The sequence below is a fragment of the Chanos chanos genome, chromosome 8 (genome assembly GCF_902362185.1).
Source record: "Chanos chanos chromosome 8, fChaCha1.1, whole genome shotgun sequence".
Classification (NCBI taxonomy): Eukaryota; Metazoa; Chordata; class Actinopteri; order Gonorynchiformes; family Chanidae; genus Chanos; species Chanos chanos.
In genome coordinates, this window is record NC_044502.1 from 7,132,466 (window position 1) to 7,159,684 (window position 27,219).

At 43.1% G+C, this 27,219-nt stretch overlaps 1 protein-coding gene across 6 annotated transcripts in view; it reads left to right on the plus strand.

Annotated features, from left to right (window-relative positions):
- Window positions 1–27,219, plus strand: part of pcdh9 (protocadherin 9) — a 195,199-nt gene that overhangs the window by 19,924 nt on the left and 148,056 nt on the right. For 2 of the 6 annotated variants that reach the window (XM_030782452.1, XM_030782453.1), the window contains one exon: window positions 19,635–19,736. The exons of 3 other annotated variants lie outside the window; for them this stretch is intronic. In XM_030782452.1, coding sequence (XP_030638312.1) covers window positions 19,635–19,736 — 102 coding nt within the window. Of the gene's footprint in view, window positions 1–19,634; window positions 19,737–20,025; window positions 20,079–27,219 lie in introns of all 6 variants that reach the window. One more of the 6 variants, XM_030782451.1, reaches the window with a different exon arrangement.

The following is a 27,219-nucleotide window of genomic DNA, read 5'->3' on the forward strand; positions in this document are numbered from 1 at the left end:
GCGCACAAAAACAAAAAACACCACTCTGAATTTCCCGTTTAAAAACGTATTACAGCTAGCACGAGCGGTTCTGACGTCAAAGGGACAGCGCGTGCGTAGGGTGACCATACGTCCTCTTTTTCGCGGACGTGTCCTCTTTTTCGGACCTAAAAAATGCGTCCGGCCGGGATTTCTAAATCTCCAAAAATGTCTTGGATTTTGCTTTTGCTTTCCACAGTCGCCATTCATTGTGTGTGCATTTGCATTGCTTTTACCTTTTTCTTTAGGTCCCGCCCTCTCGCACGCCACCAATGGACTGTCATGCCATAAACATTGGTTAAACTGCGTCTCATTCATTATTGATAACACCACAGTAACAGCCAAGAGACCTTAAGAAAGCCGTAATGCCACCAAATCTTGAATGGAAAGAAAAAAGGTTATCTTGCCACTGCTATCATGTTAGTAGTTATTTCTTTTGTTAAAGACTAGCCGGCAACCCCCCCCCCCCCGGCTATGTATTATGGCAGTTAAGTACAGATGCAGTTTCAAATTGCATTGTCAAGCATCAGCCTTACATGCGCAGTGACAGGAACCGACAGTGATGTACACTTAAATTTCCCCATAAGTTAGGAGAGGAATGCCCCACCCCTCACCCCGCCCCGTCCAAAATGTGGTCGCCCTAGTCTATGTAAATTTTAGATTCCCTTTTTTTGCACACGAAACATCTCTCAAAGACTCCAGTGCTTTAATGCTGTCCTTTCTTGTAGTCTTTAAGTGACCAGTATGGCCAGAGGTTTCCAGAACACTTCAATCTCAACAACGAACACTAAAGGTTTTAGACCATACAGCCTAGTAATGGCTTCCAAAAACATGCCCTTTCTTTAGGCCATAACTCTTCTCACGTCTCTCAAAGGTTAAGTTTTGATAGGATCACAAATCTGCTTGTTTACTGGCCAACAAGGCTAGTCACCTGTTCTCATAGGCCAAAACCAATTGACGTATGTGCTAAGCCAGGAAAAGAAGGCGCTGTTTACCTCGAACCTTTACCTTACTAGTTCCACTCCCAAGGACTCCTAACATCTCATCTAACCTCCAGATAAACACAACAACAGATTACAAACCAACAATTTGATTGGTTTGAGTTCAGAGTTCAGTCCTGAAAAGGTCTGTAGTAAATAAACTCCAGGCCAGGTGTGCCATTTCATCATTATTGTCCTTAAGGTTATAAGAGTTGACTGGTAAATAGCAGTGGAACCTTCAGAAGATATGGACTCGCTCTAAAGATGAAAAGAAGGAGAAAGAAAAACACCCCGTGTAAAAGTTCTGTCTTCAAATGTTGACCTTTTAATGTCTTTTAATGTCTTTGCAGATTCTCTCTGATATTATGAACATACCCACAGACTCTGTCCTCAAAGGGAATTTTGTAAGTTGTGAATATGTGACCGGGCGCTCGCACGCGTATGGACTAGGACATACTTTTTTGGCAGTTTTAACCTCATTATAATCCTGCTGTGCAAGAACAAATCTTTTTAAATTTTCTCCTTGTGTCTACGACATTCGACATTAAGAAGAGAAAAGCGAGCCTAACATAAAAAAGAAAAACCCTCATCTTGCTGTAGGCTAATTTTAAACCATGCTAGCATTTACTGCTTCTGAAGTCCATTAACTCTCAGTCAACTTAGACGTTGCAACACAGTTTCTCCATGGTTAGACGTTTAATTATGTAGCCGCAATAACACGTTCAAGTCCACAGTTTCTCAGTCTTGCCTTGATTTGTAACAAAATGTACATTGCATTGTTAGCCGAAGCGCCCCCCCCCCCCCCCCCCCCCCCCTCCATTGTAATGAACTGGAGACACGCAATCTCCCCCTCTCTCTCTCTCTCTGTTTCTCTCTCTCTTTCTCTTGTTGTTGTCTTGTCATACCCTTTTAAAGAAATGCTCTGATGTTTGGGGAAGGTTGTATTTACTTAGCATTCAGTCCAAATGAATTGACTTCAGAGTCATCCCACTGCAATTATTCTCAATTCATAATTAATGCGTCGCGGTCTGGGAGCTAATTTAAACTTGCACATTGACTCTCTTGCTGCGCGCACTTGTCATTCCCGATCACCGTAAACAACGGTCGCCATGGAACGAGGGGCGGCTCCCCTCTACCGTACGCTGTGCCCGTGGGAACCGTTTTGTGTGTCTGCTCCACGTAGAACATCTTTGTAGTGATGGAGAGGAGGGAAAAAAGACACCGCGAACGGTTCCGTAACACACGCAGGTGGGCATGTACAGAATCACTGGCACAATGTTGGAACATCTCTGGAGAGGCTCGGCTGCCTCCTTTGAAATGACGAGGTAGAGCGAGGGGGAAAAAAAAAAAAAAGAAAAAACAAAAACAAAAAAAACATAATGTAACAAGCTAACACGAAGCTCCATTCACCTGTCAAGCATCTTATCTCTGTTAAGTCGGAACCAAGTAGGTGTTTTAAGACGGGTCTTCTCAACTTGACTTCTCTTGTATTTTTGGGTGAACAGTTTGAACGACCTGTGTGAGTGTGAGTGTGTGTGTGTGTGTGTGAACGATATTTGTTTCTCTGCATCTCCAGGCATAAGTATTTCATGGGCACGTATGTGATCTGCCTGCAAGTATGTCCCTTTGACAGTCTCTTTTTACACACGTGTGCATTGTTATTCCTCTCTATTCGTGTGTCTGCGGCACACGTGTGATTGCTACAGACGTGTGTGTCTGTGTGTTGGTGTGTGTGTGTGTGTGTGCGCGTGTGTATGGGACGGCTGAGGCCCCTACACACAGTGTATTACAGCAATCACAGGCATAGGAGTCAACCTGACACATTCCATTTGTTATTTCCCCTCCCCCCCCCCCCTTTTCCCTGCATCTCTCCCATTCTCTTTTATCCTACCCTGAATCCCACTTCTTCCCTCCATGTGGACTTATTCCTTCATTCTTTTCATTCTACCCTCTCTTTCACCCAAGTGGTGGAAGGAGAATGTAAAAAAGAGAGAGAGAAAGATAGAGGGAGCGAGAGAGAGAGCGAGCCATACTGCCTGGAGTGGATATCTGTGTGGAGCCATGCTGTGTACAAGCCCAGTGCAAATTAAACTCATATTTTAGTAGGAAACTGCGGCATGTAAGATTGGTCTTTTCACAGATGCTCTTCTATTGTGGAGAGAGTACAGTGGTTTATGTGAGTACCCGGAGTATAGGAGGCATATGGATATTTTCAGCTGTGTCAACACCATGAAATATAAGGGTTTTTTTAACGCATGTATATGTTTTTTTTTTTTTGTGCAAGATGTAAGAGAACCTTTTTTCCCCAATATCTCAAAACTATTATTGTTCCTGACTGCTTTCATCCATGTATGTGTGTGCTGTGTGTACTGTGTGTGTATGTTTGTGTATTTGCCTGTTTGTTTGTACTGTGTGTGTGTATTTGTGTGAGTGTACTGTGTGTGTGCTTGTTTTTTGTATATGAATATGTGTGAATGTGTATGTTGTAGTGTGCCACATCACTCATAAACATAGCTGTCATAACCTCTCCCCGTGAGTGAAACCATGGCAGAGTAAGCTTATAAGGCAGAAAACAATGTGTTTGTGTGTGTGTGTGTATTACAGTGGGAGGGGGTGGGGGGTGGGTGCTAACAGTACATGCTTGTTTTATTAGTTTCGAATCCAGGTTACTAATTGACTCAGACTTGAAAGTAAACATTTATGTACTGATTCATTAGTGGCCACTCTCCATAAATTACAAACTGTTTTTTGTTGTTTACTTCATAAAAATGAGGGGGGTTTTTTTGTACATGTTTTCCAAGTCAACAGTTTTTGCCGGATAAATAAATAAATAAAAATAATGCAGCCTGCCACTCAGTGTGAGTGTAATTGCAGGGGTGCATTTGACACCTGAAGCATCCCCACTGAGGGAGGGATAGAGAGAGAGGGAGGGAGAGAGAGAGAGAGAGAAAGAAAGAAAAGAAATGAATGACAGCATGTGAAAAGGGAAAGTGAGAAGACTGGTTGAATAGTTGAAAAGGTTAGTTCGAATGCATTGGTGTGACACTAATTGCGAGACCCGTCTTTAAAGGAAAGTCATTGTGTTCCAACAAATTACATTCGGAGTGTTTTAATTCATATAATTAAAGTAACGTATAGATAAATGATCTAGGTTCTGTTCCCGTGTTTGTGTGGAACAAGAATCAGGTTATTTCATAATGGTACTCCATAAGGTAAACATCGCATCATAGACTAGACTGTATTCAAAAGTGGGTGAGAAAACATGGAGTGGATAGAAGGATGCTTGGTTGGCTGGATGAAGGGATTAGCAATGGATGGACAAATGGAAGGAAGGAAGGATGGATGGATGGATGAATGGATGGTGAATCACCAAAATAAGAGGAAATAAAGAGATGGAAATGGAAGGGAGCAAAAAAAAAATAAAAAATGTGAGAAGAAGATAAAGATGTTCTCATTAGCGAGGGACAGATTAGGCACCGTCACCAAGAAGCAGAAACTGAAAGATATCCCACACTCTCTCTGTCACACGCGCATACACACAGTGTCACTCTCTCTCTCTCTCTCTCTCTCTCTCTCTCTCTCTCTCTCTCTCTCTCTCTCTCTCTCTCTCTCGCACCCATGCTCTCAGCACAGATATTATTATTCGGGAGGTTGAAGATGATGGTGTCATCGATTGCAGAAGCATCGGGGATGTTTCATTTGCTAGCGGCGTGCGTGCGGTACGCCTGATGATTCTCCTCACTGATGTCTTATCTCGCTCCGTCGCCGGGGAGAATTAACGGCCGCCGAGGCGGAGGGGGGGGGGATTCATTGGAGGAAAAAAAAAAAAAAGAAAGAAAAAGAAAACAAACAGATGCAGCTAACCAAAGTTTAGCTTTGCGAACCTTTTAAAAACGGCCTCAAGACAGAATCCCGTCTTTTATGGAGTGGTCTCCTGATCCTAGTGCCGTGTGACAGACCAGCTGAGAGAACTCTTAAAGATCTTTCTCATACAATGCGGTCTCCATTAACCCTAGCTCTGTGTACGAGCATTCATATCAGATGTTTCTTGTTTTTGGGATGGAAATTCTTGTCTTTCAGTGCTTTCTCGTGACCTGGATAAAAGCCGTTGGTGGGTTCTCCAGTACGTTTCTCGACCTCGTTAAAAAGAGCATTGACGTTCAAACCCACTGTTGCCCGACAGTCTTAACGCGCGGTCGCGTTGAGCGATATTTTTTTTCTTGACCCCCAGTGCTTGTTTGTATTTGGACGAGTTCCGTTTTCTTTTTGTCCGTTTCTCTTTTGGGTTGTTTGTTTGGTGTTTTTTTTTGTCGTTTGAGTCAGAAGCTGCTATGCCTCAGCATGTTCCCTGTGTCAATGATCTTCCACAGAGAAGAAAGTGACAGAAAATATGAAACGTCAAGTATAAACGGAATCTGTTTTGCTTGGTTGTGTGGTGAAGTTGTGTGATGGTGTCAGTTCTGTTGATGATTGACAAATGTCATCGCTAGATTCACGCTTTGCCGGAAACACCCACCCACCCCCGTGGTGTACCCCAAAACTCCATTCCTCTTCAGAACCCCCTCCGTCCTTGTCTTCGACTCCTCCACCAATCTCCACCCTCCTTTCCTTAGGGCGTTGCCCCCATACTGTAGAGCTTTAATAGATTCAGGTAACATCAGAAACATCTCAGGAAGCGTAAGCATAGCATCAAACACCTTTTTTTTCCCACCTCTGCCGTTGTTTTTTTCTCTTTTTTTTCATATTGTCTTTCTGTCTCTCTCTCTCTCTCTGATATGATACAGGCTCAAATTTCGAATATGTGTTGGAAGCCAGCGTGTGTGTCAGTGTTTGTCAGAGGGTGTTGGGCAAACACCCACTACTGCTGTTACTGAAGGAGTCAGACTTAGGCAGTTTAGTTAGGCAGTCGATATAAATTTTTTTTTTTTGCCTCTCTGCACCTTTGTTTATGCTCAAACTAATTCCTTTTTAAGAAAAAGAAAAAGCTGAGGTGATCCCCCCCATTATATCGTTTGGGGTGAATAGAAATCATGAATTATTTCCCTTTTTTGAAAAAAAAAAAAAAAAAAGTTTAATTACACGTTTCTTCGCTTGTTTTGCTTTCATCTCTCTGTGTGTGTGTGTGTGTGTGTGTGTGTGTGTGTGTGTGTGTGTGGGAGATGAGATGGAAGAAGTCTGCACGACCAATTCCCATTTCATCAGTTTCCTCACATAGTCACCTGCGTCCTCTTACTCACGGCCTCGGTTACCATGGATATTGTACTGTACACAATGTCTTAGTAATGCCAATGGAGGGAAGAGGAAGAACGACAGAGAGATAAGTATAGAGAGAGAGAGAGAGAGAGAGAGAGAGAGGAGTGACAGGGAGGGATGGAAAGAGAGAGAAGAAGAGAGAGAGAGAGAGAGAGAGAGGGGGCTGCAAGAAGAAAGAGAAAATTTCTTTCTTCTGATTAGTTGCTGCCTGAGGCTTTTGAGGTTCTTAGAGAGTGTTAGAGTGACTTCTGTCTGTCTGTCCATACACAGATACACACACACACACACACACACACACACACACACACTGTGACCTCTCTAGCTATGAGCCCTAATAAGTGTAAAAGCAATTCATTAAAACCGTCAATCTCTCAGTGCCTTCAGAGACAAAAGAGCCATCGAACCGAAGCCAATTATGATCCCCGCCGGAAAGAAAAGGGAGAGAGAGAGAGAGGGAGAACACACACACACACACACACACACACACACACACAGATGAAGGGGTAGATATGAAAATGAGAGCCATAACAGAGCTACCTGATTTACTTGACATGAAATCAAAGATCTGAGGATTTTAAGCTTTTGAGAGCGTGTGTGTGTGTGTATGTGACAGCTCTGCCTGCGTCATAGAATGCATTTAATATGCACACACACATGCACACTCACAAACACGCGCACACACGCATACGACCGCACATGCCAATTAGAAGAACAGAAATGGGAATTTTCCAGACTGGGTGGAAGTCTAGGCTAAATGGCATGTCATGATTTAACTGTAGACTGCCGGCGATAAGAGAAAACGAGAATTTGAATAATCACGACATCTTTCCCGTACCTCACATACGGCGAATTTGCGCGGTTTTTTTTTTCCCCCCCTCTTCATCTGCGTGCGTTTTCCCTGGAAATCTTTACACCTCGAAAACTACAGTGCAAATTAGCCTTAGCCAGAGACGCTTATTTGTTTCATCAGATCATCCGACTTTTTTTTTTTTGCCTCTTCCCTTTTTCAATATTTCTCTCCACTCAGTTCATCTTTGATTATCTGAATATGTAGATTTAGCAAACTCTCTCACACTGTGCCAATCCATATTGTATTCTCATACGTCTGGTGAGGAAATTGCTAGTGGCTTGTGATGCTTTTCCTGAATGTGTTTCGTAATTTACTAGATGGATAAGTTATGGCCATAATTTACCATAATGTTTGTTTGTCATTAAATTCGGAGTCACAGTCAAAGTCCATTATGTGTCTATAATGTGTGTTTAGTGTGTTTACTGTTTATATAATGGGTGATATGGGTTGTTGTTGTCCCCACAGACCTTATAAGGAATAATAACAACCCAGCGTCTGGTCTTACACACACACACACACACACACACACACACACACAGTCACTCAGTCTAATACAAACAACACGACACCACATAGTCATAGTCTAACACACACATACAGACACAACACCACTCAGTCACTAAGTCTAATACGCGCTCAGTGCACACATACAAGAGATAAGTAGCTGGCTTCCTGCTTATCCAAATTCATATGTATACACACACACACACACACACATAAACACATTCACACAGTCTTTCACACATTTACACACACACACACACACACACACACACACATGCACATACTGGAAAACGTCTCACGGCCTGTTTTACCACTGGAGAGGAAACCAATCCTGCAGAAAGCCCACAGGTGCAGAGCAAATGGAATTTTATCTGTTTCTGTAAAATGAAACAAGATGCTCTGCTGGACTGCTTGTGTGTGCGCATGTGTGTGTGTGTGTGCGTGCGTGTGTGTGTCTGTGGCCACTGTGGCCGGGTGTGTGAGAAGGCCATAATTTCCCATGGGTTATAAAGTCATCCTCACAGTGAATCTGACATCTATCCATCCTCCTCTCTTTCCTCCATCCAATGCTTACACACACACACTCTCTCTTTCTCTCTCTCTCTCTCTCTCTCTCTCTCTCTCTCACACACACACACACACACACACACTCTTTATGTCTTTTTATCTAGCACATTCATTATAGTGTCACAGTGCTGGCAAAAAACAGGATAGCATCTGTAACACTGGTAGTCTTTCAGACCTGTGTCCAATGTGGAAATCAACCTTTATTAATCAGCTAACATTCATCATATTTGGCTCTGTGTTAGGCCCTGTTGAGAACCATCCAGACACAACACACGACCACCCACACATCTCCTCCTCCCTCCCTCTCTCTCTCTCTCTCTCTCTCTCTCTTTCTCTCTTTCTCTTTCTCTCTGTCTGTCTTTTTCTCTGTCAAGACACTTTGTGACGAAAAGTCCATGGCATGGAGCACTACTGGCCTGCCACACAGTCAGTTCCTCAAATCAAACTGCTCATTACTGAGTCTAGATCAATAGCCACTGCCATTAGTCCGTTCGGAGAGAATGGTGGAGAAACTGAGAGAAATTCCTCACAATTGCCACCTTTACAGCTTCTGACAAAGTGAGGACTCGCTGTCTTCTCTCTCTTTCTCTCTCTTTCATTCTCTGTTTCTCCTCCTCTCTCGACTGTAAAGAGCGAACGAATCATCAAAGCACTCAAGGGAAGTGAGCTTTCCCTCTGAGCATTCATCTCTGACTTGCACTCACTCTTTTCTGCTTTTCTCTCTCTCTCTCTCTCTCTCTCTCTCTCTCTCTTTCACCCTTCGTTTTCACGTGTATAACTATCGCCCCATACACTCATGTGGGACGTACCTGCCGTGCTGAACTCGTTGGACTGGATTTATACGTTATTCCAAAGTCTTTCTACCAAGATGAAGTTTCGCCTTTGCTACGCCACAGAGGGGCGCCTTGAATATCTATGTTACTATTTCAAATTAATTCCACTCTATCTTACGACCCCCCCCCCCCCCATCCACCCCCGCCCCCCCCAGGATTGGCGATGTGTGCCACTTGTAAAATTAATTAATTGTTAACTTAATTATATAACTCATTTCTTTAAGTAAGTGACACGGTGACATTAGTCAAAATGGAACCGGAAAGTTCCGGAACCGTACAGTGAATACGCTTTTAAAGGTCTTTTTATTTTAATGTGCGCCCTCAGGCTTCGCACGTTAGATCGAATTTCAACATGTGTATGGACGTTGGGTTGATATCTATGACAAGCATTTAAAAAAAAAAATCCCCTGTTTAATTACCGAGCAAGATGACATATGGGGAGAAATGACAAAATGTCCTTTGGCACATGTTAGTAATTGGGCAAGCTTCACTTATATCACTGCAATGATAGTACAATTATCGCTTCAACTTTGTCACAGCCTAATATTGTAAAGTACCTTTTTCAATGTGTGTCCGTGATCCACTGAAAACGTTTAAAAGCCCCAGAATCACTCTCATTATCTAGAAACGAAAGCTTTTATAGTCTAGACTGTCCATTAGGAGAGAGAGAGAGAGAGAGGTAATGAGTAATGTGAATCTTTTTTTTTTTTCCTTGACTGGAGAAGTTCCATCTTACCCGGCCGCTGCGGGCTAGCATCGGTCGGGCGTCAGGGGTCGCGCCGTCCGGATCCCGGAGAGAAGAATGGAAAAAGGTAGTGGGGGAGGTAGCGGGGTCTCTGGTTTTCATCTCTGAGTTAAAGGGAAAAAAAAAAACTTCCATCTGACTGAGTGAAAATGAGCGAGCGAGCGAGCGAGGCGTCTTTGAGGGGAGCAGGGCTAGGTCGACTTGACACGGACATGCCCGGAGCCTGGAGGCTACACAGGGGCTGGGAGTGGGGAGAGAGAGAGACAGAGAGAGAGAGAGAAAGAGTGTGTGTGTGAGAGAGAGAGTAAAAAGTTAGGTGGTTGAAAAGCCAGGTTCGTCTCAAGGGAGTGAAGCTGCTTTTTTCTTTACCACCAGAGTCTTTTTTTTTTTTGTTCCGCTCTCCTCGAGTCAGCCTCACTGAGTGGGACTACGCTAAAGGCTTACTGAACACGCTGCAGACAAGCATTAAAGACCTTCCTGGCTTTCAGGGAATCTGAGAGAGAGAGAGGGAGGGAGGGAGAGAGAGAGAGAGAGAGAGACAGGGAGAGAGAGAGAGAGAGAGACAGGGAGAGAGAGAGAGAGAGAGGGAGAGAGAGAGGGGGAGAAGGAGAGACAGGGAGAGAGAGAGAGAGAGAGAGAGAGAGAGAGAGAGAGAGAATTGATTATCTATATTAAGCATGGTATTGTGTGGCAGTTTTGTCTCTGTGCCTGTCTGGGCGTCTGAGATGGTGTTTGACCTCAATTCAGGACTGTAGGGAATGGTTATTTTTTGGAGAGGAGATTCAAATCAAACTAAATTAAATGCAAGTCATTTTAATTCTGCGCTATGATGCCAGATCACCCTTTGTGAAACTTTTTTTTCCTAGATTATTCTACTATGAAATCGGTCACTCAAAGGTACGCGTAAGGTACATATTGACTAATTTTTACCATAAACTCCAGTTTACATTTCAACTCTCTCCTCATCTGTCCTCACAGACCCTTTTTTTATCAAAATCGCAAATTCATACCTTAACACCGATTACGCTATAGCTATTCTGCAACTGTGTATGACAGAAGAGCCAGAATGGCCTCACAGCCACTTTCAACAATGTCAAAAAAGAAGAAAGAAAAAAAAAAAAGCCATAAATTAGCCGTCACTGACTCATCGTCCCTCTTTCTCTCTCTCGCTCATTCCGCCGAGCGCGTCTCCGATAATGCTAATTAAACGGGAGACGGGGCGGTGCAATCTGTAAGGTGGTTTCCTGACTTTCAATAAACCATTAAACTCCTTCTGTCTCGGTCAGCGGGGCCTTTTCTTTAAGCTCCGAGAAAGGACAGGCTTTAATGACGAGGGATGCGGCTTGCCGCTGAAATCGATGCCCTCCACCGCTTCAGAGAGAGACCCCAACAGTGGCATCCTCTCCTCCTGTCTTTCGCGCCAGTCCTACTGCTTAATTGATCGAACATTTTTCTCTTTTTTTTTTTTTTTTTGTTCCAGGCATGAGATTTCTCCAGCTGGGTATAATATGTCTTCTACAGTGCGGGAGGAGACGGTTTATGGTACGATGATAGACACAGAGAGAGAGAGAGAGAGAGAGAGAGAGAATGAAATCGATGCAAATTTTTCTTGTCGTGGAAAACCACAGCGGGACCACGTGCTCCTCTGTGCTGATGTCAATACAGAGGTCAGAAATGTGCAACAGAGCAACCAATAATGAACTGACATGCCACGCGCGTGTGTGTGTAGACGTCCCTCCGGCTAAGTCCGGCTCCTCCTCAGCCGTCGGTAAATAAATAAGCTAGCCGCGAAACTCGTAAGTAACGTCAAACTCTGATGTTACGTTTTGTTTTTTGTTTTGTTTTTTTCCTGAGACCCCAGCTAATGTCATATCGAGCAATCGTGAAAGCAAGCTGACGTAATGTTTCGTAAACAAGCTAATTAATTATCATATCAAACAGTATTTGAAAATAAATGGTTGTCAGCCTGGACAGCTAGCTTGTCTGTTTGGTTTTTTTTTTTTGTTTTTTTTTTTACATGATAAACAGTTGCATTTGAATACGTTAGGAATTCGCACAGTAAACAGTTGCATTTGAATACGTGAGGAATTCATACAGTAACGGCGGAAGGGGAAGGGTGGATTGGATTGCTTTTTTCTTTTGTTGTCGGAGAACAAAGTGAAGGCCTCAGTTATATTCATTCCTCCTTTAGAACCTGAATGATATGAAAGCGTTGGGGATAATTGGGTGATATTTTTAGTGGAAGCCCTGGCATGTTTTTCTTTTCTTTTCTTTTCTTTTTTTTTTTCCCTTCATTTCTCCACGTGTCTTCTTCGGGAGTGGCCCTCCCTACCATTGTCGACTTAAAAGAAACGTCGATATTTTGTAGTTTGGAGCCCGCCGTGGAAATGGGTTTAGCCGCGAGGGGCCGTAAATACAAATCTGAGAGTCAGTGAGGAAAAAAAGCCTGATCAACGGTCTATATAGCGATCAGACACTAATGTCCTCTTTCTCTCTCTCTCTCTCTCTCTCTCTCTGCCTTTCTCTGTTCCTCCTTCCTGTATTGGCCTCTACTGACAACAAAAGTCCATAAATAACCCTCTAATACTCTCTGAGTATCAGCCTCTCATTCTCTCTCTCCCTCTTTCTCTCTCTTCTTCTTCTTCTTCTTCTTCTTCCTTTTTTACTTCTTCTCTTTCCTTTATTTAAATTGCTCAATCCCCTCTCTCTCTCTCTCTCTATTTCTTTCTTTAGTGATCTGTCACTATGTCTGTCTGTCTACATCCCTCCCTGTCTTGCTACTGTTCTATTCATCCGCATTCTCTTTTCTCTCTCTTTCTCTCGTTCTCCTTCTCCTGCCTAAGTCATGCTGTGTGTAGTAGAAGAAGTGAGATAGATGAAGGTTCTGTTTAGTTTTCTCTCTCTCTCTCTCTCTCTCTCTCTCTCTCTCTCTCAATTCGATTCGTTCAATTCACTAAGCTTTGCTGGGATTTGTTGGCATGAATTAAAAAACTATTGCCAAAGCTACTTGTCATACATATATTCAAACACACACACACACACAGTATATACTATGGGGACATTTGAAAGATATGATATAAACATATTGGTTAGCTTATCTGAAACGTGTGTTTGGGTGTATGCATGTTTTGTGTGTCTGTGTGTCACAGAGAGTTTGGGCAGATGAGGAGAAAATAAAAACAATAATGAGTTATTTAGACACCCTCTCTCCTAATACATATAAAAAACTATCCTTTATTTCTCAATGTACCGAACTCAGGAACAATTCTTTCCAGTCTTTTTTTTTTTTTTTAAAAAACATTCGTTTCTTCTTTGTTCACGTGTATCGCAGTCTGTGAGGAAAGGCAGCTCTGTCTCTAATGTTTTCTGGTTGTAGTGGGCACACAGTCTGTCCTCTATGGGCGGCCAGCTCTATCTGAGTCCTCCACTCTCAATGCCAAGTCTGCACACTGTCAATCTTCTTCTCAGTTTGTGATTAGTCACTGTGGTCGAGCAGTTTTGTAAACGTCGTGGCGTCCTTTTAGGGCCAGATCGCTTTTCAAATCCGTGCTGCCGTTTTGTTTTTTTTGTTTTTTTTTTCGCAATATGAAATACGTTTTGTCTTTTTTCTTTGGTGTCGGTTTGGTTGGGTCTGGGACAGTACATGGCCACCCTGAGACTGTTGTTTGGTAACATCAGTAGGCGTCAGTAAAATCAGTGTGTGTCAGCTGACAGTAAGACCAGCTGCCTGCTGGGTTTCCTCTCTCTCTCTCTCTCTCTCTCTCTCTCTCTCTCTTTCTCTTCAGCTCTTGGTTATTTAGGGTTTTATAGTCGTATGAGAAGGGGTCAGTCATTTTTATGCGTTTCCAGAAATTGATAGCCCTTTTTTTTTTCTTTTTTTTTTTGGATGTTTAGCAGAACAGGGGATTGACCGGATTGAGCCTTACATGGGTTGTTTGAGGCTTTTCTTTGTATTCTCAGAACTTTTTCAAAATTGTAGGGTTTCAGTTAGATGTTTTTCCCATTTTTTTTCCCCAAATGTTTTTGTTTTTTTGTGTCAGCGGACCTCATGCCTCACTGCCATAAAGTGAAGTGGGTTCTTTGACTGATTTCAATACTTTGAGCCAGATTCAGATTGAACATGTCATTTAGGTTAACATCTGTCCCATAACCTTCTCTAGACAGGTTTAGGTCAATTTCTTTCCTAGTTCCTGTAGGGTAACTGGGTAGTCTAATGAATTTTTGGTTGTCTTTAACTGCAGGCTCTGTGTTTGTTTGTTTGTTTTTTTTCATATTTGCTTTTGTCCTGTTTTGATAATTATCTTTCTGTATTGATTTTGTACGGCTGATCCATACAACACCATCTTGAAAGGCCAAGTCATCTTGATGTGTTTTATTTACCGATCTCCAGTTCTCCCTGAAACTATTAGAATTAATTGATTCTTCAACTGAGTCAAATCTCTCTCTCTCTCTCTCCCTCTGAGTGTTGTCTTGTGTCCAGTAGAGGAAGTGAGAGAGAAGAATGTTCTGTACAAGACTCTCTCTCTCTCTCTCTCTCTCTCTCTCTGTTTTTACGAGCTCATTTGCGGGGTGCGGGCGGAGCTGTAAGTCAGCCGCAGCGACGGCGGTGGTGGTATTGGAAACAATAAGCAAAGAGGGGCAGATTATGAATGCGATATATTAAGCATACTGGGCCAGTCTCAGGAGACAGGGCAGATAATGCTCTGATTGATTCTTACTGAGCTGTTAACTATTAATGCAGCTGTAACCGGAGAAGGGGGCTCGTGGACATATATCACGTCGTAACGCGTTTGCGCTTTGTGGCCGCCCGGCCGTCGATGGCTCTTCCGCGGATCCATTTAGTAATTATCAAAGAGTGCCCCTGGTAATGCGTGCGGCTCGGAGCTCTGATAAGATTACGCCTGGGTAATGACGTGTCCAGCTATACTCTGTATCTATGCTGAATCTAAATGTATATTTATTTGTTTTTCACCCCTCAAGGAGCTCTTAGACTCCGATAAAAAAAAAAAACAACCCAAAACAATAAATACAGGAGCCGCTACCTTTTAAAGAAACGAAGCGTCAGCAGATATTCGGGGCTGCCTGTAGGGGGCGACCTCACGGATCTGAGCCGTTTAACTAAATGACAGGCTGGTCATTGAGCCCAGAGACAAAAGAAAGGATCTTATCTGGGAAGAGTGGAGGAGTGAAGAACAAATTAATTAGGCCGTGGAGTTTTGACATTATAATGAAGAGGCCTTGAGTTGACGGGTTTCAATGAGTCAGGCTTTAGCACAGAACTGTTTCTCCAGCAGGTGTGATTTTCTTCACTAAGACAGGCAAGGATATTGAGCCCTGCACGCACACACACACACACACACACACACACACACACGTTCATGCACACTCACATGCTTACACACACACACACACACGTACGCACACACACAGTGACCATACGCACACGCACACGCACACGCAAACGCACACATATACACTTTCTCTCTCTCTCTCTCTCTCTCTCTCTCTCTCACACACACACAAACACACACACACACATTTCTGTCGACGGGTTTTATTTTGTGCAGTGTAGCGACACAAGGCGAGTGACGACCTCCCGCAGTGGAAACAGAAGTAATTAGAGGGAGTAAATAACGGAGAATGAGCCTGTTTAAATGAGCTTTTTTTGGAGGAGATTTAAAAGCCATGAGAAAACAGAGGAAGACAAAGGAAGGGAATGAGAGACAGGGACTGAAGAGAGGGAGAGAGAGATTCGAGTGGAGATGCTCAAAACCTGTTGTGTAGTGAGCTGTGTGGGTACATTTTAGCAAACAAATGTACACTTACACACACACACATACACACAGACACACACACACACACACACACACACACACACACACACACACACAGACACAGATACACACTCATAGACACACACAGATGCAGGCAAATATTCAGTTTTGACCCTGATAGACTGTGATAAACACACACATCCACTCAGACACACACAGGCACACACACACACACACACACACACACACACACACACATACAGATGCAGGCAAGTATACTAATTGCTTTGACCCTGATAGACCCCAATAGACACACAAACATACACACACACGCACACACACACACTCACTCGCTCTGTGCCGTAGAGTAAATAAATCCCTGGGTGTGGTGATTCCACTGTGCCTTGCCCACTGTGTATTACCTCATGAAGGTCAGAGTGACAGTCATTCTCAGTCTACACAGTCTAAGCTGTTTTAAATATCTGTGTGTGTGTGTGTGTGTGTGTGTGTGAGTTATGAGTACTGGACTCTGGATTCAGTTGAATTTGAGTAGATGTGTTCTTAATAGCTACTCCTCTGCTTAGCTTTGGATATGCTGTGGGAAGACACGTAAACACTTATCTTCAGTTTCTCTCTCCCACATTATCTTTTGAAAGGCTTCTTTGCTGATGCTGCTATTAGTTTTGTCACCCGTTGACGCCTGCTTATCACAGCCTGGCCAGTCAAGGCCACTGGGATGCACTCTCCATCAAATGTCACAGAGACTCTGTGTGTGGTGTGTGTGCATGTGTGTGTGTGTGTGTGTGTGTGTGTGTGTGCGCGTGCGTATGTGCGTGCGTGCGTGCCTATGTCTTGTGTTTATATTTAACCTTTTTCACATCAGTGGCGTTCTCCCCATAAATACTATACACGTAAATTATAACAAATTACAACGATACATCAAGTAAATAGAATACACACAAACACACACAAATGCACACTCTCAAGGTGTCAACATTACCTGTCTATCAAGTCCCCCTAAAAGCTACACACTCACGCGCACACGCACACACACACGCCTCTAAACACTCGTTCGCACGCACACTCATTTACACTCAAAAGCTCTTAGCTATCCGCATGTATATCCAGAAAATCCACTCTTGCCCCTAATCATATTCATAAATTCGTAATGATATTCATGCACTTGTATGATGTATGGTAAATTATAATGTCAGTCTGTCTTGCCTGTTCGGCTGTCGTCTGAGCACCGGCTATATTACATTAATAAATCTCTCCAGGAGGAATATGGCAATAAGTGGCGGAGTAATTAGGTTGATTGACAGCTGAGTATGTAGGAGTTAGAAGAGAAGGAGGGGGAAAAAAAAAAAAAAAATTCGCAGCCTGATAGATTCTACCTGTTAATCACGGCTCACATACGAGCATTTTTATGGCTATCAATAGCTAGTGACAGCAGGAAACTGCTGTTCCTCGCTGTTATGAGGGAGAATCCGACGTGTGCTATTTGTGTCGAAGGAGAGGAGTTTTTCGCCGGAGTTTCCTAGGAATTCCTCCAAACACGTCTGTCACTCGAGTCGTTGACGCTTAAAACAGTCAGCCTTTACTGTGGGGGAAGAAAAAAAAACAAAAAAAAAAACTTTCACAGTTTTCATACTACTCATAAGAGAATCGTTGAAGACTTTATCAAGGGTTTCGTAATGGACGCGAACGCGCTTATGAATGCGCTTCTCGTCTCTGTAAGCCGGGTAAAATTTCCCCACGGTGTGTGTCTGAGCGGCTGAGTGTGTTTGCATAAGTGAAAGGGGTGTGCGGAGAGAAACAGACGGAGTCTGAACGGAGCGCCTTCATTCCCCTCTTTGGTTGTGGCTTCACTCAGAGTCTGACGTAGTCCATGTTATCCCACACCTCTGTGTTCTCTCACCCAGTCTCTGACACACTGGAGAGTAGAGGCATGACTTCTTTGTGCGTGTAATGGAACAAGAAAGAGAAAAATAGAAGACGGTGACAAAATTAACAACAACAACAACAGCAATAAAATAAATGAATAAAATAACACTGAGCTTGTTGTAATGAGCATTTGTTCTCTCTCTCTCTCTCTGTCTCTCTCTCTCTCCCTCTCTCTCTCTCTCTCTCTGCTATGCAGTAATAAGCGGAAGAAGACTCACGCTGGCATTAAGCTACTTTGCCAACTGGCAAAGCATGTTGTATAGGTCAACGTGACATTAATTAAAACGCGTATGCGTGGGCACAGGCAAGCTTCTAGCCAAATAAATAAATAAATAGAACGTGTCGAGTTGAACACAAGACTTATTGATGATTTGGCAAAGGGGAGAAAAAACAACAACAAAAAAAACCCTTCCGAACTCTCTTCAGTTTAGTAATGTATGAAGACTTTGCAATAAAAGATGATCTTTAATACTTAGAGAATGTGAAGGTAGAGAGAGAGAAAGAGAGACAGAGAGAGAGAGTGAGAGAGTGAGTGAGAGAGAGAGAAAGAGAAAGGAAAAAGGAGAGGGAGAAAGCAGGGATAAGTTTAGCTCTTGGGGTCGGTTGTGCTCCGTTAGTATTTGGGGTGGGGGTGGGGGTGGGGGGGGTGATCTGAAGGTGGTGGGGGGAGGGGGGGCTAATGAAGAGACGTTGATGTATGCTTGCAGCTCCATGCAGACCCTTGCCTCATTACTAGCGGCCATTTTGTAAATCAACAGATAATTACAGCATAGATCATGCAGTTTCCAAAAGCCATGCCGATTTACTTCGATGGAAAATGGAAAAAACAAAACAAAACAAAAAAAACCTATTCTCAGAACAAACAAACAATTTCCATGTTTCCAGCATCCCGGGTCTGCGTGGCAGAGAGCAACGTGTTGTTGTTTTTGTTTTTGTTTGTCTGTGGATGGCTACAGAACTACAGCACAACGTAATTACAATTTGTATGTGCATTTTAATGCTTTAAACCCTGGAATTTAATAGGCAAGATTTTAATGCGTGCGACTGATTTTTTTCTTTCTTTTCTTGTTGATTTTCATCTTGATTTGTTTCCCTTTGCATTCCATCGCTAAATGAGTGCGTCGGATGACCATGAATCTTCCACACTGTTATTAATGTTTTTTTGTTTTTTTAAACATCTTCTCTCTAAGCATTAAGCAGTCCTACATGCACTCATCAACGATCAAAAAGGCTCTAATTCATCTCATTTTAATCATCTGCCTCTCAGGGTGTCGTGCGTTCTTGTCTTTTTTTGTTTTTTTTTGTCTTTTCTCTGACACGTTTTGTTTTCCTCGGTGAAGCCGCCTCGCTCATTTTAAATCTCTTTCATTACATTCTCTCATCTCAAGTATCACTCGAACTATCTGGTTAAATGTCGTTATGCGGTTTGTCTTGGTGTCATATTGCTCTTTCTTATGAAGGGAGAGAGAGAGAGAGACAGAAAGACAGACAGACAGAGAATGAGAGAGAAGCTTTCAGTAGAGACAGAACCCACTCGTTTGAATGTGGGCCATTTGAGAGAGACCTCTTGCCATGTTTTACAAACACAGGGCCCATTTCTCTTATAAAGACAATTTTCAAAGTGGGGATAAAAACAGTCTGCATCATTGGAAGCCAGACATTTGGATAGGCAGTGCCTTGATGCATACCTTTGAGCAGAGAGCCACGTATAATTTGAAAACCGCTCAAATTGGCCTGAGTACTTCAGAGGTTCGGAGCACTGTAATTTCACGTCGGCTCTTCAGAATGTCAGATGGTAACGCTGTCATTTGGAAAGGGTTAAATACACCTCAAAACCTTTTCTTCTGGGGGGGGGGGGGGGCTTTTGTCTTTAAATAACAACAAACAAACAAGCAAAACAACCAACCAAAAAAAGAAAGAAAAAAGCCAAAAAAAAAAAAAATGCAAAAACAAAAACAAAACATTCATGTCTACCATTATGTAAATTATCTCACCATTATCTCACCATTATCTCAGCCTCCACAGAGACGAAAACAAAACAAAACAAAAAAATCCTGCTGTTTTTCTTGTCACAGTCATCATTAACCCCACCCTCATACGTTTATGAGTATATAAGCGTTTGTATGATGACTTTAACCCCACCTCCCCTTCTCTTGGATTTTAAAGGGAACCTTAACCCGAGCCCGAACCGAACTGAACCCCGACTATCTGGACCTTCGCTCCCGGGCCGAACTCAACCCCGAATACTGGACCCCATGCACCCCCCTAGTGAGTACCAACTTCTCATAGATGTTCAGTGATTCAGACCCATTCTCCGATATGGAAGGAAAGACAAAAAGAAAAAAAAAATCACTCCATCGTTTACTTGAACCAGCGTTCTTTTCTTTGAGGGTTTTACTTTTTTTGCTTTGGTGTGCGGGTGTGTGCTTAAAGTTGTTTTTTTTTCTTTTTTTTTTTGTAATGTTTGAAAACCTCATAACCGTGAAACATTATCATAACAACACCATTAAAATCATGAAACAATGCACCACAAACAATCATTCGTTTCCAACTGGAGAAAAGGATATCTGACTCATTGCCTCTCTTCACACAGAAGATTCCGGGTCTCTCGTCGCGGGGGGGGGGGGGGGGGGGGGGGGGGGGGCGCTTTGGAAGGAATGAGGGGAGTTGGGCTCCTCATGCTGTGTTTGCGCACTTGTGATTCCAAATGATGTTTTTAAAAAAAATATTATTGTTGTCATTGTTATTTTTTCTGTTTTATGAGTCATGTTCATCATAAGGGAGAAGTATGCACGCGGAGCTGTAGACACTAAACCCCCTGGAATTTGTTGCCTCCTGTAGTTTCATAGAAAAAGTACAATTCATCAGTCATCCATGAATAATTGGTGGAATTAATAAATAATTGTGTTCAATTAATTGTTCTCAATTAATCTCAGTTTCATGGCATTCTTCAGCGGTGATTTGTGCTAGTGGAGGATCTCTTTAAAGTAAATGCTAACAGCTGCATAGCAATAACTGGACGAGTTAAAGATCGATCATTTCCCGAAGTTCAAGGACACTGTGACCTTTGGTGCGTTTCCTTCTTTGTCTACTCCCTAAAGCAGAATCCCTCTTTTACCCTGTTGTTTTTCGTTTGAGTTATGTGCTTTAAAAAAAAAAAAAAAAAAAAAAATCACCGTACAGCTTGTCAGATTACACAACCTGTCCTGTCTGTGTGGGGTTTAGTCGCTTTCTCCAAATCCGTGTTCAGTAAAGGAAAGACTATAATCAATACGTGAGCTATATGAGCAAATCACCCACTGTGCTGTCTGGCTCCTCCCCTTCCCTCGAGCGGTTACTGTTCTCTGTCTTAGTGTGAATGAGTGTGTACCAAAGCCACATGTATCTGTATGCAGGCCTTCTCAGTGTCCGTGAGCTGCGTGGGAGAGGGAGAGAGAGAGAGAGAGAGAGAGGGAGGGAGTGTGAGAGAGAGAGAGTTAGGGAGGTTAAAGAGAGAGAGGAAGCAATAGAGAGAGAGCAATGAATGGAGAGATATTTGATTGTGAAAGAGAGGAAGGACAGAAGGTATGGGAAAACAGAGGACTAAGGGGAGAGAGAGAGAGGGAGAGGTAGCTTTTTGCCCTCATGTTGAGAATTTGGAATGAGAAAGGTGTCTTGTGTATAAAGTCTCTTGTCTGTTCAGCTTAGTGATCTTAAGAGCTTTGTTGTGTCTGCTACTTTGCTGTCTACCTGACCCCCCCCCCCCCCCCCTCCAGTCTCCAGACTCTAGACGCTAGACTCCCTCGGGCTTTGTTCTGGGCTATTCCGGGGTGAAGGTGGGACTGGGGTTGAGGGGGGGGGGGTGGTTTGCCGGAATGCCACAGAGCATTGCATTGCTTTCCATGTCAATCCACTCCGCAGCCAGTGGGATGATGGGAAAATGGACTCAATCCGATGGACGCCAAAGTGTTTTCCAGGGTGGTTGCCAAGACGATAGAAATGGCCAGACTGTCACCCGATGCCACAATTCATAACAAACACTCGGTTATACAGTTCAATCTGATCTGTATACTGATATATAAGAGACCCAAGCGTATGTCACAGAGCTGTAGCCTGGGGTTACCATGGGTAACCACTCTCATACACACTATGCTTTGGAGAAAATCTTTTTTTTTTTTTTGTCAGTTTGTTTGTATATAAGATTTTTTTTTATTTCTCTGTTGTGTGGTATAAACTTTGGAGATTGATGTTGCGTTTGGAGGCAGAATTTGTTTTTTTTTTTTCTATTTTTTTTTTAATATCTATGATTGAATCTGTATATGGGCCAACTGTCTTGGGAAGAGGATTACAGAATCTTTTGATATTTTCATTTCTCTGTGCATTAAATGTGCACGCGGTGCATATCTGCAACAGTCTTCAGATCTTTCCTTCCCTTTGCTTTGCCTTTTTCTTTAAGCAGAGCTGTAGTCGTATGCAAGCATACCCTCAAGGGATCTGACCCTCAAAACCTCTTGCAAATGTTTCCATATGGAAAATGCAAATATTTGATCCATATCCTCTGTAACGCGCAAGTCACTTTTGCACTCAGAGATTTACTGAAGACACTGCGGCATTCGGAAATCCGTACCTTCGTGCAAAAACAGCGACGTGAGCCATGACTGACTCAAAGAAGTTACGGTGGCTGGCGGCCGACCGCGTTATTGGTTTGGTCCGGGCCAATCGGTCTTGTATGAACTGAAGCCTTTGGTAAATCAGGCCTTTAGAGGGCCTAACGGCGAGACAGGTCATGTATGCTCGAACGAGCGTCCGCTATAAACCTCCAGAACACTAAGGCCGAAGATCGATGCCGGTGTCGGACTCAATCAGCTCTTCTGAGTCGTTTCGGTTTGGCTACTCTTGGGTTTCACTGCTTCCATTAAAGATGCGTCTTCTTTGCTTTGCGAGGGACCTTTGATTCGTGAGAGTGTTAAGAGGTCGAACCCTGTATTTGGTTCAGTTAGATTTGAGTGGATTTGATTCAGTTTGGTTCAGTTTGATGTGCAAAGCTCTTTTTAGAGTGACTTTGGTCTGAGTAAGGTGACAGTGACTAAGTAAGGTGACAGACACAGGCTTAGGGAGATGGGATACATTAGTCTTGTGTACTCAGCATGCACACACACAAATTCCCCATACACTGTCCTCACACAGACACTGGGCCCAGTCTAGCCAGAAACTCCCACATCTCAGCCTTTAAGACTACGGACAGGTGGTTGTTATACCCAATAAACCCTTACTCTCTTTCTATAGAAGGGGTGTGTGTGTGTGTGTGTTTTTCTCTTCAGCATGTTCGTGTCCACGTGTGTTTGTGCATGTGTGTGTGTGTGTGTGTGTGTGTGTGTGTGTGTGCGGTTGTTGTCAGAAATCTGGAGTGAGAATCCTCAGCTGCACGTGATTAGTCTCTACAGTCAGTGAGGGAATTGTGGGATTGATTATCGACCCGCTCTGGGGTCGTCTGACATGATATCCTGTTGTTTCCAGCTCCTGTTAGCTTTCACTACACGCACAGGTGGAATATTCATGAGTCTGTCATGGGGGCTGTGTGTGTGTGTGTGTGTGTGTGTGTGTGTGTGTCTGTGTGTTTCAAACATATATGCTGTCACTAGCCCATGAGAAATAAACATGTAAACTAGGAATTCTTTTTTGTTTGTTTGTTTGTTTGTTTGTTTGTCTTGTGTTTGTGCGTATTTGTGTGCATTACTGATTCATCGACTCCCTGTCCAAATGAGGTGGATTGAGACTGACCAAAATCAATTCATACGTACCAAAGCCTGGGGAAAAAAACAAAACAAAACAAAACAAAAAAAAACCGCAGGTAATCTCAGCGCATTAATCGATTCCTCTGATGACTGTGGTCCGAGCTAGCCTTGATTATCAAGACAAATTCTTTACACTTTCTGATTAGTAACAGTGAGACAACACAGTGGATTCTCACCCACACGCCACTGTATTAGAGTGAGAGAGTATTACCACTGATACCCAATCCAATCCATTTTTTTTTTGTTTAAATGCTAGTGTTCATTAGGACAAACTCTGTCCGTTGCCAGTCCGCACCTGAAATCCTTACCATCAGTTACATTAAGACGCGGGTTTTTTTTTTTCGGACGCTTTATCCTGGATGTGGCTGATTGTCTGAGTGCACGCTTTAGACGAAGCATCTCAGTCAATATTCTCTTCATCTTTTAACCATATTTATTGTAATGTCATAAGGGCAGACGAGACTTCATAAATTATGCATGTGCTATAGAGCTTTCATTTAGGACGTGAAATATGGGCTGAGGAAAATGGATGCGTTTTCATAAGTAATGCTTGAAGTTCTTGAAAGGGAGTTCTGTGACTGGCCCTTATTGCTGAGGAAGGGAACCCAATAAAAGACGACCCGGTCGGGCCGGGGAGCTGACATGACTGGGACTGGGACTGGGACTGGGGGGGGGGGGGGGGGGGTATTTATTGTATTTATGAATGGATGTCAGTGTATGAAGGTTTACTTTAATCACGGCTGACCGTCTGCCCCTCACATCTGCGCCGCCAACAAGCCAGTCCCAAAGGACGAGTTCCAGAATGTTCTAAAATCTAGGGCAAAGGGTAGGCAATACCCCCTTTTTTTTAATTCCTTTATTTTTTTATTAAAGAGCCAAACTTGAGCAGGGGTTTGTTCCCGACCTTAATTTGATACATTGTGTTCTGATTTTGGGTGGCTCACGCGACCCTTACGAGCTGATTCAGAAGGGCGGGAAAGAACCGGAAGCAAACACGTGTATAAACTGGTTTTCTTCAACCTGTGGTCCAGAGCGGTGTTACTTCACACTAATCAGGCACCCGTGATAGCTCACTGGTGGATCATATGAAGGATGTGACCCAGGTGAAGATAGGTGGAGAAGTGGATCTGGAGAATCGCTGTATATTTCTCTCTCTCTCTCTGTCTCTCTCTCCTCTGGGCCTCTCAGTGCACCTCTCCCAATCTTCACCTCCATCTCTAGAACCCTTATCTACCTGAATTAGTGCCAGTTTCACTCTGATCTTCTTCTCCTCAACCCTTCTTCACTCTCCTCCTTCACTCTGTCTCTCTTTCTGTTTCTGTCCTTTATTAACTGTGGACAAAGTGGTTTTGAGACAAGTGTTCATGAGGCATTGACAGTCACTGTCCCCAGATGGACGTGCTGAAATGCCAGCCCGAAAAGTGGTGGAACTCCCCCCCCCCCCCCCCCCCATCCCTCTCTCTCATGGCCTCAGAGTAAAAGCTAGAATGTACGAGGTCAATGAACTCATGCTTCATGCCTACCTCCCATGGCACAGAGTCAGTCCGGTCAATCCATAACCCACTGGCACGGGTCAAACTGCTTTTAAGATCTGCAATCCAAAGAGAACCAATTACACGTGCTTATGGTTTATCATTACAGTGTAAAACCGCTCTCACTCATTCACCCTCCTCGCCTTAGCACCATATATTTTAAGTGTTAGCGTCAAGATGGATTTTAGAGTGATTTTCTTTACGTCTCTGCAGATGAATGGAGAGACGCGGAGGACAGTGTTTCCTCTGCCCCAGTTTGGCAGCTGGGACTGAGGTCCTGCGGTTGCCAGATTGGACAGAGTTCGTTGCCAGATATTTTCTTTTTTTTTTTTTTTTTTTTTCCAAACTTCTGGCAGTCACTACGCTTTCTGTAATGCGCATCAATCCTTCGATGACATAAAGACATATAGACATGCCAAGAGAAGGTGCAAAATTTCCTTACATTAAATAATAAGCAAACGACAGATACGCCAAAGGCGGCGATCAGTCTTTTTCCTCGCCCTCCCCGCCTTCCTCCGCGTACGGTTTTTCTTCGACCGCTTGGCAACCCAGTCAGTCTGTCAGTATTCCTGAGCATCGTCTTGTCACCATAGTAACTTTTGTGTGGCGTGCTCAGCCTTAAAAGCAAATTACACTCATTTTATTTCTCTCTCTCTCTCTCTCTCTCTCTCTCTCTTTTTCAGTACACAGACCAACAACACAAACTGTTCATAGCATCTGTGCTACTCAACTGGATTGTCTGTCAATCCTCTCTGTTAAAAACAAATACAAATAAGCAGGGAGTATTCACCATTGGCGTGTCAAGTCCAAATGAAAGGGACAAGTGTGTGTGTGTGTGTGTGTGTGTGTGTGTGTGAGGGAGGGGGCATATTTCATCTCACATTCATTTAAATATAGGCCAAATGTAATCATTAATTCATTTATCAGCTTTGTTTAATCCGTGTTTTAGGAATCCGTAATGAGCTAAATTATTGTCGCTCTACTGTAAATGGAGTTTTCTCATTCCATTTGCTGTTAGATGTCAAAGGCTGGGTTTGATTTATTTATTTATCTATGTATTTATTTTCGGCCGTGTTGTTCTGTACCTGTTTTTTTTTTTGTTTTTTTTTTTGTTTGTTTTTAATGATTCCGATCAGGTTCCGGGACAGCTGTATTCATTTTTTTGTTCACGAGCTGTCATTACACATCAGACCGCAGTAAAAGGGTGTCAAATTTTCTGTTTGTACTGGAACAAGCTGACTTGATTTTTTTTTTTGCACGCCGTCACTTTGGAGGAACGGTGTGTAATTCCGAGACAGAATGAATGGGCCAGATGAACGACCGCTTAGCTGATCCAGCAAGCTGCAAAGCTTTCTCTGCCACGTAGAGTGGACCAATAGTCAATGAAAAAACAAACCCCAAAAAAAAAAAAAAAACAAACCCCATAAAAACAAAAACAAAAACAAAAACACTGTCCAGCAGCTGTGTGTTCAGCCCTAACGGTTTAGTGGATTTAGGCCTTTGGTTTAGAGTGTCCGTCCATCGTGTTTCATCGTACGTGTTAACTACTGATGGCCAGTCTCCATTAGGTTTTAGTTGTTTGTGCAATCTGCGTGTCACACGAAGGCACACACACACACACACACACACACACACATACACACACATAAAACACACAACATAGCACATAAACCCACTTTTTTTTTTTTTTTTTGCAAGGCTTAATGGTCTGCCAAATTAAGTAGACTGTGAGAGAGGTTTTCACGAAAGAGTGCGGCTTCATTTCTGAGTGTGTGTGTGTGTGTGTGTGTGTGTGTGTGTGCATGTGTGTGTGTACGTGTGTGTGTTATATGGACTGGTAAACTAGATTCTGAAGGACAGCGTGGCTAGAGAGAGAGAGAGAGAGAGAGAGAGAGAGAGAGAGAGAGAGGTCAAATGATAATTACCTCACCTCCAGAAAATGAGTTCATATCTTCACCAGGGTCTAGACTCAATTTACCCTCCGCCTTCCCTCCCGGACGCCCCGTTCTTACTCAGCAGCTCAGAGTCCAGGAGAGTATGAAACTCCTCCATACATCACCAAATAAAACCAACTGCTGGCTGTGCGTCCCACAGGAGCAAAGCCCAACGTGTTTTGGCTGAAATTCAGTCAATATTTTAAAGACATTTTCAGAGTGGCATTTTACAAGATGATAACCTGACATCAAGTGGGAGGGGCACAAATGGAAGAAAAAGATATATATATATTAGATTACGTTACTGTGGACATATCAAAGCCAAAAATAAATAAAAATCTTTATCAGAACGTTGCTATGCTTCTAAAATAGTGTACAGTGAAGTATAGGTGGGACTGATAGGAATCTGTGGAAAATCAGCTTATCAAAGTCAGTCAGCATTAGCCCGTGGAGGAGCCAAATCGATCTAACTTTGGCAGACATGGAGTTTTGGGTTCTGTTCGATTCCTCC